This window comes from Oncorhynchus tshawytscha, linkage group LG13 (assembly GCF_018296145.1).
Source record: "Oncorhynchus tshawytscha isolate Ot180627B linkage group LG13, Otsh_v2.0, whole genome shotgun sequence".
Lineage (NCBI taxonomy): Eukaryota > Metazoa > Chordata > Actinopteri > Salmoniformes > Salmonidae > Oncorhynchus > Oncorhynchus tshawytscha.
This window is the reverse complement of record NC_056441.1, coordinates 87,197,634-87,213,037: the sequence shown is the minus strand read 5'-3', so window position 1 is coordinate 87,213,037 and position 15,404 is coordinate 87,197,634. Positions and strand designations below refer to the sequence as shown.

The window sequence follows — 15,404 nt, the reverse complement described above, 5'->3', positions numbered from 1 at the left end:
TGTGATGTGCCAGGAGTGTTACCATCCATGACAGTCTTCAGTAACGAGCTTTATGTGATGTGCCAGGAGTGTTACCATCCATGACAGTCTTCAGTAGGGAGCTTTATGTGATGTGCCAGGAGTGTTACCATCCATGACAGTCTTCAGTAAGGAGCTTTATGTGATGTGCCAGGAGTGTTACCATCCATGACAGTCTTCAGTAGGGAGCTTTATGTGATGTGCCAGGAGTGTTACCATCCATGACAGTCTTCAGTGGGAGCTTTATGTGATGTGCCAGGAGTGTTACCATCCATGACAGTCTTCAGTAGGGAGCTTTATGTGATGTGCCAGGAGTGTTACCATCCATGACAGTCTTCAGGAACGAGCTTTATTGTCACGCCCTGGTCAAAGTATTTTGTGTTTATTTTTATGTATTTGGTCAGGCCAGGGTGTGGCATGGGGTTTTTGAAATTGTGGTGTGTTTGTCTTGGGGTTTTGGTGGTGGTATTGGGATTGTAGCTTAATGGGTTGTCTAGCAAGGTCTATGGCTGTCTGGAGTGGTTCTCAATCAGAGGCAGGTGCTTATCGTTGTCTCTGATTGGGAACCATATTTAGGCAGCCATATTCTTTGAGTTTGTCGTGGGTGATTGTCCTTAGTGTCCTATGTGTACTCGTTGTTAGTTTGCACCAGATAGGCTGTTTCGGTTTTGTTTATTGTTTTTTTGTAAGTTCGTGTTTTCTTTGGTATATTAAACATGGATCGCAATCGACACGCTGCAGTTTGGTCCGACTCTCTTTCATCACCACTAGAAAACCGTTACAGAATCACCCACCACCAACGGACCAAGCGGCGTGTCAACAGGCAGGAGCAGCCGAAAAAGGAGATGCTCACCAAGGATTTCTGGTCATGGGAGGAGATCTTCGACGGGAGAGGACCCTGGGCTAAACCAGGGGTGTGTAGCCGCCCAAAGGAGCAACAGGAGAAGAGGCAACAGAGGCAGCAGCAGCAGGAGCAGCAGCAGCTACAGTGGGAGAGGTTGCACCACCTGGAGTTATGGACATGGGAGGAGGAATTGGACGGTAAAGGACCCTGGAATGAGCCTGGAGATTATTGTCGCCCCAAAGCCGAGCTGGAGGCAGCAAAAGCAGAGAGGCGGCATTATGAGGAGCTAGCACGGCAGAGCGGATGGAAGCCCGAGAGTCAGCCCCAAAAATTTCTTGGGGGGCTTACAGGGAGTATGGCTATGCCAGGTAGGAGACCTGCGCGCAAACTCCCTGTGCTTACCGGGGGCTGGAGAGACCGGGCAGGCACCGTGTTATGCTGTGGAGCGCACGGTGTCTCCAGTGCGGGTGCACAGCCCGGTTCGGTATATTCCAGCTCCGCGTATCGGCCGGGCTAGATTGAGCGTCGAGCCAAATGCCATGAAGCCGGCTCTACGCATCTGGTCCCCAGTGCGTCTCCTTGGGCCGGCTTACATGGTACCAGCCTTGCGCTCGGTGTCTCCGGTTCGCCTGCATAGCCCAGTGCAGGCTATTCCACCTCGCCGCACTGGCAGGGCAACCGGGAGCATTCAACCAGGTAAGGTTGGGCAGGCTCGGTGCTCAAGAGCCCCAGTGCGCCTGCACGGTCCGGTCTATCCAGTACCACCTCCACACCCCAGCCCTCCGGTAGCAGCTCCCCGCACCAGGCTTCCTGTGCGTGTCCTCGATCCAGTACCACCAGTTCCAGCACCACGCACCAGGCCTTCAGTGTGCCTCGCCTGTTCAGCGCAGCCAGCGCTTTTCTCCTCTCCTGCGCTGCTGGAGTCTCCCGCCTGTTTAGCGCAGCCAGAGCCTTCCTCCTCTACAGCGCTGCCGGAGCCTCCCGCCTGTTTAGCGCAGCCAGAGCCTTTCTCCTCTCCTGCGCTGCCGGAGTCTCCCGCCTGTTTAGCGCAGCCAGAGCCTTCCTCCGACACAGCGCTGCAGGAGTCTCCCGCCTGTTCAGCGCAGCCAGAGCTGCCAGTCTGCATGAAGCAGCCAGAGCTGTCAGTCTGCATGGAGCAGTCAGAGCTGTCAGTCTGCATGGAGCAGCCAGAGCTGTCAGTCTGCATGAAGCAGCCAGTCTACATGGAGCAGCCAGAGCTGTCAGTCTACATGAAGCAGCCCGAGCTGCCAGTCTGCATGAAGCAGCCAGTCCGCATGGAGCAGCCAGAGCTGTCAGTCCGCATGGAGCAGCCAGAGCTGTCAGTCCGCATGGAGCAGCCAGAGCTGTCAGTCTGCATGGAGCAGCCAGAGCTGTCAGTCCGCATGGAGCAGCCAGAGCTGTCAGTCTACATGAAGCAGCCCGAGCTGCCAGTCTGCATGAAGCAGCCAGTCTACATAGAGCAGCCAGAGCTGCCAGTCTGCATGAAGCAGCCAGAGCTGTCAGTCTGCATGGAGCAGTCAGAGCTGTCAGTCTGCATGGAGGAGCCAGAGCTGTCAGTCTACAGGAAGCAGCCCGAGCTGCCAGTCTGCATGAAGCAGTCAGTCTACATGGAGCAGCCAGAGCTGTCAGTCCGCATGGAGCAGCCAGAGCTGTCAGTCTACATGAAGCAGCCCGAGCTGCCAGTCTGCATGAAGCAGCCAGTCTACATGGAGCAGCCAGAGCTGTCAGTCTGCATGAAGCAGCCAGAGCTGTCAGTCTGCATGGAGCAGCCAGTCTGCATGGAGCAGCCAGTCTGCACGGAGCTGTCAGTCTGCACGGAGCTGTCAGTCTGCACGGAGCTGTCAGTCTGTAAGGAGCTGCCAGTCTGCAAGGAGCTGCCAGTCAGCACGGAGCCGCCAGAGCGGTCAGTCTGTAAGAAGCCGCCAGAGCTGTCAGCCTATATGGAGCAGCTAGTGCCGCCAGTCTGCCCAGCGCCGCCAGTGCCCCCAGTCTGCCCAGCATCGCCAGTCTGCCCAGCATCGCCATCAGTCTGCCCAGCATCGCCAGTCTGCCCAGCATCGCCAGTCTGCCCAGCATCGCCAGTCTGCCCAGCATCGCCAGTCTGCCCAGCACGCCAGTCTGCCCAGCACCGCCAGTCTGCCCAGCGTCGTCAGTCTGCCCAGCGTCGTCAGTCTGCCCAGCACCGCCAGTCTGCCCAGCACCGCCAGTCTGCCCAGCGTCGCCAGTCTGCCCGGCGCCGCCAGTCTGCCCGGCGCCGCCAGTCTGCCCGGCGCCGCCAGTCTGCCCGGCGCCGCCGGTCTGCCCAGCATCGCCAGTCTGCCAGACTCTTCCAGATCTGCCAGTCAGCCAGACTCTTCCAGATCTGCCAGTCAGCCAGACTCTTCCAGATCTGCCAGTCAACCAGACTCTTCCAGATCTGCCAGTCAACCAGACTCTTCCAGATCTGCCAGTCAACCAGACTCTTCCAGATCTGCCAGTCAACCAGACTCTTCCAGATCTGCCAGTCAACCAGACTCTTCCAGATCTGCCAGTCAGCCAGGATCTGCCAGTCAGCCAGGATCTGCTGAAACCACCAGCCAGCCAGGAGCTGGTAGAGATATCTACCTGCCTGAGCTTCCTCTCACTCCTGAGCTTCCTCTCACTCCTGAGCTTCCTCTCACTCCTGAGCTTCCTCTCACTCCTGAGCTTCCTCTCACTCCTGAGCTTTCTCTCACTCCTGAGCTTTCTCTCACTCCTGAGCTTTCTCTCACTCCTGAGCTTTCTCTCACTCCTGAGCTTTCTCTCACTCCCGAGCTTCCCCTCAGTCCCGAGCTGCCTCGGTCCCGAGCTGTCCTTCAGTCCCGATCTGTTCCTCAGTCCAGTGGGGTTCTGGGTGAGGACTACTAGGCCATGGTCGGCGGCGAGGGTGGACTATCCAGGGACGAAGGGAGAGGGGACTAAGACATTAAAGGAGTGGGGTCCACGTCCCGCGCCGGAGCCGCCACCATGGACAGACGCCCACCCGGACCCTCCCTATTGTTTTGAGGTGCGTTCGGGAGTCCGCACCTTAGGGGGGGGGTTCTGTCACGCCCTGGTCAAAGTATTTTGTGTTTATTTTTATGTATTTGGTCAGGCCAGGGTGTGGCATGGGGTTTTTGAAATTGTGGTGTGTTTGTCTTGGGGTTTTGGTGGTGGTATTGGGATTGTAGCTTAATGGGTTGTCTAGCAAGGTCTATGGCTGTCTGGAGTGGTTCTCAATCAGAGGCAGGTGCTTATCGTTGTCTCTGATTGGGAACCATATTTAGGCAGCCATATTCTTTGAGTTTGTCGTGGGTGATTGTCCTTAGTGTCCTATGTGTACTCGTTGTTAGTTTGCACCAGATAGGCTGTTTCGGTTTTGTTTATTGTTTTTTTGTAAGTTCGTGTTTTCTTTGGTATATTAAACATGGATCGCAATCGACACGCTGCAGTTTGGTCCGACTCTCTTTCATCACCACTAGAAAACCGTTACATTTATGTGATGTACCAGGAGTGTTACCATCCATGACAGTCTTCAATAACGAGCTTTATTTTTTTGTGTGTGTGTGTGTATCTCCCTCTGTGTGTGTGTGTGTGTGTGTGTGTGTGTGTGTGTGTGTGTGTGTGTGTGTGTGTGTGTGTGTGTGTGTGTGTATCTCCTCTCTCTGTGTGTTTGTATCTCCTCTGTGTGTGTGTGTGTGTGTCTATATCTCCCCTCTGTGTGTGTGTGTGTATCTCTTCTCTGCGTGTGTGTGTGTCTCCTCTGTGTGTGTGTCTATATCTCCTCTGTGTGTGTGTGTCTATATCTCCCCTCTGTGTGTGTGTATCTCCTCTCTGTGTGTCTATATCTCCTCTCTGTGTGTGTGTCTATATCTCCCCTCTGTGTGTGTGTATCTCCTCTGTGTATCTCCTCTCTCTGTGTGTGTATCTCCTCTGTGTGTGTGTGTGTATCTCCTCTGTGTATCTCCTCTCTCTGTGTGTGTATCTCCTCTGTGTATCTCCAGAGCTGCTGTACCAGGATGTGTTCTCAGTATGGGAGGTGATCTGGGTGGCCCCTCACATCTCCTCTCAGCACTTCGTCCTGTTCCTGGCCCTGGCCCTGGTAGAGGTCTACAGAGAGATCATCAGAGACAATACCATGGACTTCACTGACATCATCAAGTTCTTCAACGGTGACAGACTGAGTCCCAAATCACCCCCTATTCCTTTTATAGTGCACCCCTTTTGATCAGGCCCCGAGAGTAGTGCACTATGTAGCGTATAGGGTACCTCTTAGGACCCCAATAAGGACGTGGTATAGGTTGGGATGGAGCAGAAAAGTGTAGGCGGATTGTGTGTGTTTATAAAACAGTCTCCCTGACTTCCTGTGTGGTGTTTATAAAACATTCTCCCTGACTTCCTGTGTGTGTGTTTATAAAACATTCTCCCTGACTTCCTGTGTGTGTGTTTATAAAAGTCTCCCTGACTTCCTGTGTGTGTGTTTATAAAACAGTCTCCCTGACTTCCTGTGTGTATGTTTATAAAACAGTCTCCCTGACTTCCTGTGTTTATAAAACATTCTCCCTAACTTCCTGTGTTTATAAAACAGTCTCCCTGACTTCCTGTGTGTATGGTTATAAAACAGTCTCCCAAACTTCCTGTGTTTATAAAACAGTCTCCCTGACTTCCTGTGTGTGTGTTTATTGAACAGTCTCCCTGACTTCCTGTGTGTGTGTTTATAAAACAGTCTCCCTATCTTCCTGTGTTTATAAAACAGCCTCCCTGACTTCCTGTGTGTGTGTTTATAAAACAGTCTCCCTGACTTCCTGTGTGTGTTTATAAAACAGCCTCACTGACTTCCTGTGTGTGTGTTTATAAAACAGCCTCCCTGACTTCCTGTGTGTGTGTTTATAAAACAGTCTCCCTGACTTCCTGTGTGTGTTTATAAAACAGTCTCCCTGACTTCCTGTGTTTATAAAGCAGACTCCCTGACTTCCTGTGTTTATAAAACATTCTCCCTGACTTCCTGTGTTTATAAAACATTCTCCCTGACTTCCTGTGTGTGTGTTTATAAAACAGTCTCCCTGACTTCCTGTGTGTGTGTTTATAAAACATTCTCCCTGACTTCCTGTGCGTGTGTTTATAAAACAGTCTCCCTGACTTCCTGTGTTTATAAAACAGCCTCCCTGACTTCCTGTGCGTGTGTTTATAAAACAGTCTCCCTGACTTCCTGTGTTTATAAAACAGCCTCCCTGACTTCCTGTGTGTGTGTTTATAAAACAGTCTCCCTGACTTCCTGTGTGTGTGTTTATAAAACAGCCTCCCTGACTTCCTGTGTGTGTGTTTATAAAACAGTCTCCCTGACTTCCTGTGTGTGTGTTTATAAAACAGTCTCCCTGACTTCCTGTGTTTATAAAACAGTCTCCTGACTTCCTGTGTTTATAAAACAGTCTCCCTGACTTCCTGTGTTTATAAAACATTCTCCCTGACTTCCTGTGTGTGTGTTTATAAAACATTCTCCCTGACTTCCTGTGTGTGTTTTTATAAAACAGTCTCCCTGACTTCCTGTGTGTGTGTTTATAAAACATTCTCCCTGACTTCCTGTGTGTGTGTTTATAAAAGTCTCCCTGACTTCCTGTGTGTGTGTTTATAAAACAGTCTCCCTGACTTCCTGTGTGTTGTGTTTATAAAACAGTCTCCCTGACTTCCTGTGTGTGTGTTTATTGAACAGTCTCCCTGACTTCCTGTGTGTGTGTTTATAAAACAGTCTCCCTATCTTCCTGTGTTTATAAAACAGCCTCCCTGACTTCCTGTGTGTGTGTTTATAAAACAGTCTCCCTGACTTCCTGTGTGTGTTTATAAAACAGCCTCACTGACTTCCTGTGTGTGTGTTTATAAAACAGCCTCCCTGACTTCCTGTGTGTGTGTTTATAAAACAGCCTCCCTGACTTCCTGTGTGTGTTTATAAAACAGTCTCCCTGACTTCCTGTGTTTATAAAGCAGACTCCCTGACTTCCTGTGTTTATAAAACAGTCTCCCTGACTTCCTGTGTTTATAAAACATTCTCCCTGACTTCCTGTGTGTGTGTTTATAAAACAGTCTCCCTGACTTCCTGTGTGTGTGTTTATAAAACATTCTCCCTGACTTCCTGTGCGTGTGTTTATAAAACAGTCTCCCTGACTTCCTGTGTTTATAAAACAGCCTCCCTGACTTCCTGTGCGTGTGTTTATAAAACAGTCTCCCTGACTTCCTGTGTTTATAAAACAGCCTCCCTGACTTCCTGTGTGTGTGTTTATAAAACAGTCTCCCTGACTTCCTGTGTGTGTGTTTATAAAACATTCTCCCTGACTTCCTGTGTTTATAAAACAGTCTCCCTGACTTCCTGTGTTTATAAAACAGTCTCCCTGACTTCCTGTGTTTATAAAACATTCTCCCTGACTTCCTGTGTGTGTGTTTATAAAACATTCTCCCTGACTTCCTGTGTGTGTTTTTATAAAACAGTCTCCCTGACTTCCTGTGTGTGTGTTTATAAAACATTCTCCCTGACTTCCTGTGTGTGTGTTTATAAAACATTCTCCCTGACTTCCTGTGTGTGTGTTTATAAAACAGTCTCCCTGACTTCCTGTGTGTGTGTTTATAAAACAGTCTCCCTGACTTCCTGTGTGTTGTGTTTATAAAACAGTCTCCCTGACTTCCTGTGTGTGTGTTTATAAAACAGTCTCCCTGACTTCCTGTGTGTATGTTTATAAAACAGTCTCCCTGACTTCCTGTGTTTATAAAACATTCTCCCTAACTTCCTGTGTTTATAAAACATTCTCCCTGACTTCCTGTGTGTATGTTTATAAAACAGTCTCCCTGACTTCCTGTGTGTATGTTTATAAAACAGTCTCCCTGACTTCCTGTGTTTATAAAACATTCTCCCTGACTTCCTGTGTTTATAAAACAGTCTCCTGACTTCCTGTGTGTATGGTTATAAAACAGTCTCCCAAACTTCCTGTGTTTATAAAACAGTCTCCCTGACTTCCTGTGTGTGTGTTTATTGAACAGTCTCCTGACTTCCTGTGTGTGTGTTTATAAAACAGTCTCCCTATCTTCCTGTGTTTATAAAACAGCCTCCCTGACTTCCTGTGTGTGTGTTTATAAAACAGTCTCCTGACTTCCTGTGTGTGTTTATAAAACAGCCTCCCTGACTTCCTGTGTTTATAAAGCTTGACTTCCTGTGTTTATAAAGTCTCCCTGACTTCCTGTGTTTATAAAACAGTCTCCTGACTTCCTGTGTGTTTTTATAAAACATTCTCCCTGACTTCCTGTGCGTTTGTTTATAAAACAGCCTGACTTCCTGTGTTTATAAAACAGCCTCCCTGACTTCCTGTGTTTATAAAACAGTCTCCCTGACTTCCTGTGTGTGTGTTTATAAAACATTCTCCCTGACTTCCTGTGCGTTTGTTTATAAAACAGCCTCCTTGACTTCCTGTGTTTATAAAACAGCCTCCCTGACTTCCTGTGTGTGTGTTTATAAAACAGTCTCCCTGACTTCCTGTGTGTGTGTTTATAAAACAGCCTCCCTGACTTCCTGTGTGTGTGTTTATAAAACAGTCTCCCTGACTTCCTGTGTGTGTGTTTATAAAACAGTCTCCCTGACTTCCTGTGTTTATAAAACAGTCTCCCTGACTTCCTGTGTTTATAAAACAGTCTCCCTGACTGCCTGTGTTTATAAAACATTCTCCCTGACTTCCTGTGTGTGTGTTTATAAAACATTCTCCCTGACTTCCTGTGTGTGTTTTTATAAAACATTCTCCCTGACTTCCTGTGTGCGTGTTTATAAAACATTCTCCCTGACTTCCTGTGTGTGTGTTTATAAAAGTCTCCCTGACTTCCTGTGTGTTGTGTTTATAAAACAGACTCCCTGACTTCCTGTGTGTGTGTTTATAAAACAGTCTCCCTGACTTCCTGTGTGTATGTTTATAAAACAGTCTCCCTGACTTCCTGTGCTTATAAAACATTCTCCCTAACTTCCTGTGTTTATAAAACAGTCTCCCTGACTTCCTGTGTGTATGTTTATAAAACAGTCTCCCAAACTTCCTGTGTTTATAAAACAGTCTCCCTGACTTCCTGTGTGTGTGTTTATTGAACAGTCTCCCTGACTTCCTGTGTGTGTGTTTATAAAACAGTCTCCCTAACTTCCTGTGTTTATAAAACAGCCTCCCTGACTTCCTGTGCGTGTGTTTATAAAACAGTCTCCCTGACTTCCTGTGTGTGTGTTTATAAAACAGTCTCCCTGACTTCCTGTGTTTATAAAGCAGACTCCCTGACTTCCTGTGTTTATAAAACAGTCTCCCTGACTTCCTGTGTTTATAAAACCGTCTCCCTGACTTCCTGTGTGTGTGTTTATAAAACAGTCCCTCTGACTTCCTGTGTGTGTGTTTATAAAACAGTCCCTCTGACTTCCTGTGTGTGTGTTTATAAAACAGTCTCCCTGACTTCCTGTGTGTGTCAACCTGACTTCCTGTGTATATAAAACAGCCTCCCTGACTTCCTGTGTGTATGTTTATAAAACAGTCCCCCCGACTTCCTGTGTGTATAAAACAGTCTCCCTGACTTCCTGTGTGTGTATGTTTATAAAACAGTCCCCCCGACTTCCTGTGTGTATAAAACAGTCTCCCTGACTTCCTGTGTGTGTATGTTTATAAAACAGGCTCCCTGACTTCCTGTGTGTATAAAACATTCTCCCTGACTTCCTGTGTGCGTGTTTATAAAACATTCTCCCTGACTTCCTGTGTGTGTGTTTATAAAAGTCTCCCTGACTTCCTGTGTGTTGTGTTTATAAAACAGACTCCCTGACTTCCTGTGTGTGTGTTTATAAAACAGTCTCCCTGACTTCCTGTGTGTATGTTTATAAAACAGTCTCCCTGACTTCCTGTGCTTATAAAACATTCTCCCTAACTTCCTGTGTTTATAAAACAGTCTCCCTGACTTCCTGTGTGTATGTTTATAAAACAGTCTCCCAAACTTCCTGTGTTTATAAAACAGTCTCCCTGACTTCCTGTGTGTGTGTTTATTGAACAGTCTCCCTGACTTCCTGTGTGTGTGTTTATAAAACAGTCTCCCTAACTTCCTGTGTTTATAAAACAGCCTCCCTGACTTCCTGTGCGTGTGTTTATAAAACAGTCTCCCTGACTTCCTGTGTGTGTGTTTATAAAACAGTCTCCCTGACTTCCTGTGTTTATAAAGCAGACTCCCTGACTTCCTGTGTTTATAAAACAGTCTCCCTGACTTCCTGTGTTTATAAAACCGTCTCCCTGACTTCCTGTGTGTGTGTTTATAAAACAGTCCCTCTGACTTCCTGTGTGTGTGTTTATAAAACAGTCCCTCTGACTTCCTGTGTGTGTGTTTATAAAACAGTCTCCCTGACTTCCTGTGTGTGTCAACCTGACTTCCTGTGTATATAAAACAGCCTCCCTGACTTCCTGTGTGTATGTTTATAAAACAGTCCCCCCGACTTCCTGTGTGTATAAAACAGTCTCCCTGACTTCCTGTGTGTGTATGTTTATAAAACAGTCCCCCCGACTTCCTGTGTGTATAAAACAGTCTCCCTGACTTCCTGTGTGTGTATGTTTATAAAACAGGCTCCCTGACTTCCTGTGTGTATAAAACAGGCTCCCTGACTTCTTGTGTGTGTATGTTAATAAAACAGTCTCCCTGACTTCCTGTGTGTATAAAACAGTCCCCCTGACTTCCTGTGTGTGTGTTTATAAAACAGTCCCCCTGACTTCCTGTGTGTATAAAACATTCTCCCTGACTTCCTGTGTTTATAAAACAGTCTCCCTGACTTCCTGTGTGTGTGTTTATAAAACAGCATCCATGACTTCCTGTGTTTATAAAACAGTCTCCCTGACTTCCTGTGTTTATAAAACATTCTCCCTGACTTCTTCTGTTTATAAAACAGACTCCCTAACTTCCTGTGTTTATAAAACAGTCTCCCTGACTTCCTGTGTGTATTTTTATAAAAAAGTCTCCCAAACTTCCTGTGTGTGTGTATAAAACAGTCTCCCCGACTTCCTGTGTTTATAAAACAGTCCCCCTGACTTCCTGTGTGTTGTGTGTATAAAACAGTCTCCCTGACTTCCTGTGTGTGTGTGTGTGTGTGTGTGTGTGTTTATAAAACAGTCCCCCTGACTTCCTGTGTTTATAAAACAGTCCCCTGACTTCCTGTGTGTGTGTTTGTAAAACAGTCTCCTGACTTCCTGTGTGTTGTGTGTATAAAACAGTCTCCCTGACTTCCTGTGTGTGTGTGTGTGTGTGTGTGTGTGTGTATAAAACAGCCCCCTGACTTCCTGTGTGTGTGTTTATAAAACAGTCCCCTGACTTCCTGTGTTTATAAAACAGTCCCCTGACTTCCTGTGTTGTGTTTATAAAACAGTCTCCCTGACTTCCTGTGTGTGTGTGTGTGTGTGTGTGTATAAAACAGTCCCCTGACTTCCTGTGTTGTGTTTATAAAACAGTCCCCCTGACTTCCTGTGTTGTGTGTATAAAACAGTCCCCCTGACTTCCTGTGTGTGTGTTTATAAAACAGTCTCCCTGACTTCCTGTGTTGTGTGTATAAAACAGTCCCCCTGACTTCCTGTGTTGTGTTTATAAAACAGTCCCCCTGACTTCCTGTGTTGTGTTTATAAAACAGTCTCCCTGACTTCCTGTGTTGTGTTTATAAAACAGTCCCCCTGACTTTGTGTGTGTGTGTGCGTGTGCGTGCGTGCGTGTGTGCGTGTGTGTGTGTGTGTGTGTAACAGAGATGGCAGAACGTCATGACGTGCAGCACATCCTTCAGATCGCCAGAGAGCTGGTGCACAAGGTCCAGTCTCTCATCGAGAACAAGTGATGAGGAGGAGGATGAAGAGAGGAGGGTGAAGAGGAGCGGAAGAGAGGAGCTAGATGCCATCCCTGCACCCCTCGATCTACCCATCCATCCTCCGCACCTAGCACAGCTTCCTCCCTCCCTTACCCCTCCCAAACCAGGGGAAGAGACAAAGACATGGGCCCTCTCCCTCCAGGCCTCTAACCCTCTCTCCCTCCAGGCCTCTAAACCCTCTCTCCCTCCAGGCCTCTAAACCTCTCTCCCTCCAGGCCTCCCTCCCTTCAGGCCTCCAGGCCTCAGCCCGCCAGCCAGACCGGTGGAGGATGAAGGCTCCAGGTGACCATCCTGGTCTGGATGCAGAAGAGAACAGTGGAAAGGAGAGTGATGTTGGCTGGAACCAGGTTTAGATCTGGGTCCTGGTTCCTGGTCTAGGTCTGGTCCTAGTCTCAGTTCCTGGTCTAGGTTTGGCCCTGGTCTAGTTCCTGGTCTAGGTCTGGCCCTGGTCTAGTTCCTGGTCTAGGTCTGGTCCTGGTCTAGTTCCTAGTCTAGGTCTGGCCCTAGTCTAGTTCCTGGTCTAGGTCTGGCCCTGGTCTGGGTCTGGTCCTAGTCTAGTTCCTGGTCTAGGTCTGGACCTGGTCTAGTTCCTGGTCTAGGTCTGGTCCTGGTCTAGTTCCTGGTCTAGGTCTTGCCCTGGTCTAGTTCCTGGTCTGGGTCTGGTCCTAGTCTAGTTCCTGGTCTAGGTCCTGGTCTGGGTCTGGTCCCAGTCTAGTTCCTGGTCTAGGTCTGGCCCTGGTTTGTAGATGTTGTTTACAAGCATCCGGTCACAGAATGCCTTGGTTGGTTGGTTGGTTGGTGTCAAACATTTGGAGTTGGCTGCATGCTCGTTAGTTTGATCCCACTGTGACTTCCCCCATCTTATCATTCTCCACTAAACTCCACCCCCTGACCTCTCCATCACAGAGACCAGAGACCCCCTGACGTCTCCATCACAGAGACTCCCTGCCCTCTCCATCACAAAGACCAGAGACCCCCTAACCTCTCCATCACAGAGACCAGAGACCTCCTGACCTCTCCATCACAAAGACCAGAGACCCCCTGACCTTTCCATCACAGAGACCAGAGACCCCCTGCCCTCTTCATCACAGAGACACCCTGACCTCTCCATCACAGAGACCAGAGACCCCCTGCCCTCTCCATCACAGAGACCAGAGACCCCCTGACCTCTCCATCACAGAGTCCGCCTAACCTCTCCATCACAGAGACCAGAGACCCCCTGCCCTCTCCATCACAGAGACCAGAGACCCCCTGACCTCTCCATCACAGAGACCCCCTGACCTCTCCATCACAGAGACCAGAGACCCCTGACCTCTCCATCACAGAGTCCGCCTAACCTCTCCATCACAGAGACCAGAGACCTCCTGCCCTCTTCATCACAGAGACCAGAGACCCACTGACCTCTCCATCACAGAGTCCGCCTAACCTCTCCATCACAGAGACCAGAAACCCCCTGCCCTCTCCATCACAGAGAACCCCTGACCTCTCCATCACAGAGACCAGAGACCCACTGACCTCTCCATCACAGAGACCCCCTGACCTCTCCATCACAGAGACCAGAAACCCCCTGCCCTCTCCATCACAGAGTCCGCCTAACCTCTCCATCACAGAGACCAGAGACCTCCTGCCCTCTCCATCACAGAGACCAGAGACCCACTGACCTCTCCATCACAGAGTCCGCCTAACCTCTCCATCACAGAGACCAGAAACCCCCTGCCCTCTCCATCACAGAGAACCCCTGACCTCTCCATCACAGAGACCAGAGACCCACTGACCTCTCCATCACAGAGACCCCCTGACCTCTCCATCACAGAGACCAGAAACCCCCTGCCCTCTTCATCACAGAGACCAGAGACCCACTGACCTCTCCATCACAGAGACCCCCTGACCTCTCCATCACAGAGACCAGAAACCCCCTGCCCTCTCCATCACAGAGACCAGAGACCCACTGACCTCTCCATCACAGAGACCCCCTGACCTCTCCATCACAGAGACCAGAAACCCCCTGCCCTCTCCATCACAGAGAACCCCTGACCTCTCCATCACAGAGACCCCCTGACCTCTCCATCACAGAGACCAGAGACCCCTGCCCTCTCCATCACAGAGACCAGAGACCCTCTGCCCTCTTCATCACAGAGACCCCCTGACCTCTCCATCACAGAGACTAGAGCATCTCTCCATCACAGAAACCCACAGAGTATTTGTTACCAATCAGAACGTGAGATTCCTCTCAGTGTTGATTCGGACGATGGGCTAAATGCGACGTGATATATGTGTGACTTCCTCAAGTGTGACTTTGTTTTAGTGACACAACATTAGAGTGTGAATGACCAAGTAAGCCAGTAGCACAGAGACTGGGTACAGTACAGTGTTTAATACCAGGGTGCTCAGTGCACTACCAGTAGAGGCCTCTAGAGGGCCCTAGCCACTCACACAGGCTATGATGGATTCCCCTTACAGAGGAGCAGAAGAGTTAAGAAGCCACGAAGAAGAAGCCTTCGTCTGTGACCAAATTGACTGTGCCAACTTTCAGACCTTTTCATTAAGTATTTATATGACTATACACACATCAGCCTTGAAACTTTGTCTTGTGGTCCTGTTTTGATTGGTTAATAACCTTCTCTTCCCCTAGAATGTTCCTCTCCCTATAACCTTGCTTTATGGTTCGTTATTTTCTTCAATTTCTCAGATGTTGCCTTTATTATATACCAGTGTACTGTATATTCCAGCCTGATCCACTTTGTTGTGAGTGTTGCCCTTGTTGGTCCAGTACCCATCAAGCCCCCACCACTTCCCTAGTAGGGGCCAACACAGCTCTCCTTCGGGGGGGTGGGGCTTCGTTGATTGGCATATAGCCTTTTCCTTCCCCTGTCAAAATTCCATTCTACGTTGTGCACTATTGACCACGACTGACCAATGAACATGACCAAAGTGAAATTGAGTCAAATGATGATAGCACAAAAAAAATAAAAAATCATAATCTGATTTTTAAATGATTATGAAACTCCTGTATGAGGTGAGACTTTGTTTGCATCATAAATAGCACCCTATTCCCTATATAGTGCACTACTTTTGACCAGGGCCAATAGGGTTCCATTTGGGCCATTGACATCCTTACTAGTCTCCAGTAGCTTAAAATAATAACCTGCACCCTCATTTCCAAAATGGCTGTCATGGAGTGGTTTCCTACAGTGACCACACCTCACTGCCCAGTCTTCCCCAATCCTGAGGTGTTGTGGGGGGGAAAAAAATCAGCTTCTTGGAATGGAGAGCGCCCATTACAGGGCGATAGTAGTGTGGAATGTGGAATGATTCTAAAATGGAACCTTATAATTCCCTTTATTCATGGGTTGCACATCTCTTCACAATGTTTGTTTTTGAAGGTCTGTTTTTAATTTTTTTTATTTAGGAGTGATATCCCAGCTGAGCATTCTACTCAAGGCAGTCACAATGGGTGTCGATGAGGATCTATTCTGACAGCATGGAAACACGACTGCATTTCAAAAGGGGGCAAATAATTAGTAGGACAAGCTTTTGTCAATCGTTGTCATGTCACCAGATTGACTTTAGATACAGTATATCTTTAGCTAACTAGCTAATTTTGAGGGGAGAGCACCAACATTTTTTCTTTTTTTGCTA

At 48.3% G+C, this 15,404-nt stretch overlaps 1 protein-coding gene across 1 annotated transcript in view; it reads left to right on the top strand.

Annotated features, from left to right (window-relative positions):
- The window catches only part of LOC112238924 (small G protein signaling modulator 2), a 221,883-nt gene extending 209,620 nt beyond the window's left edge, over positions 1–12,263 (top strand). The window contains exons 23-24 of the mRNA XM_042294977.1: positions 4,885–5,052; positions 11,647–12,263. Of these exons, the coding sequence (XP_042150911.1) occupies positions 4,885–5,052; positions 11,647–11,735 (257 nt within the window). The 3' untranslated portion in view covers positions 11,736–12,263. The remainder of the gene's footprint in view (positions 1–4,884; positions 5,053–11,646) is intronic.
- The last annotated feature ends 3,141 nt before the right edge of the window (positions 12,264–15,404 follow it).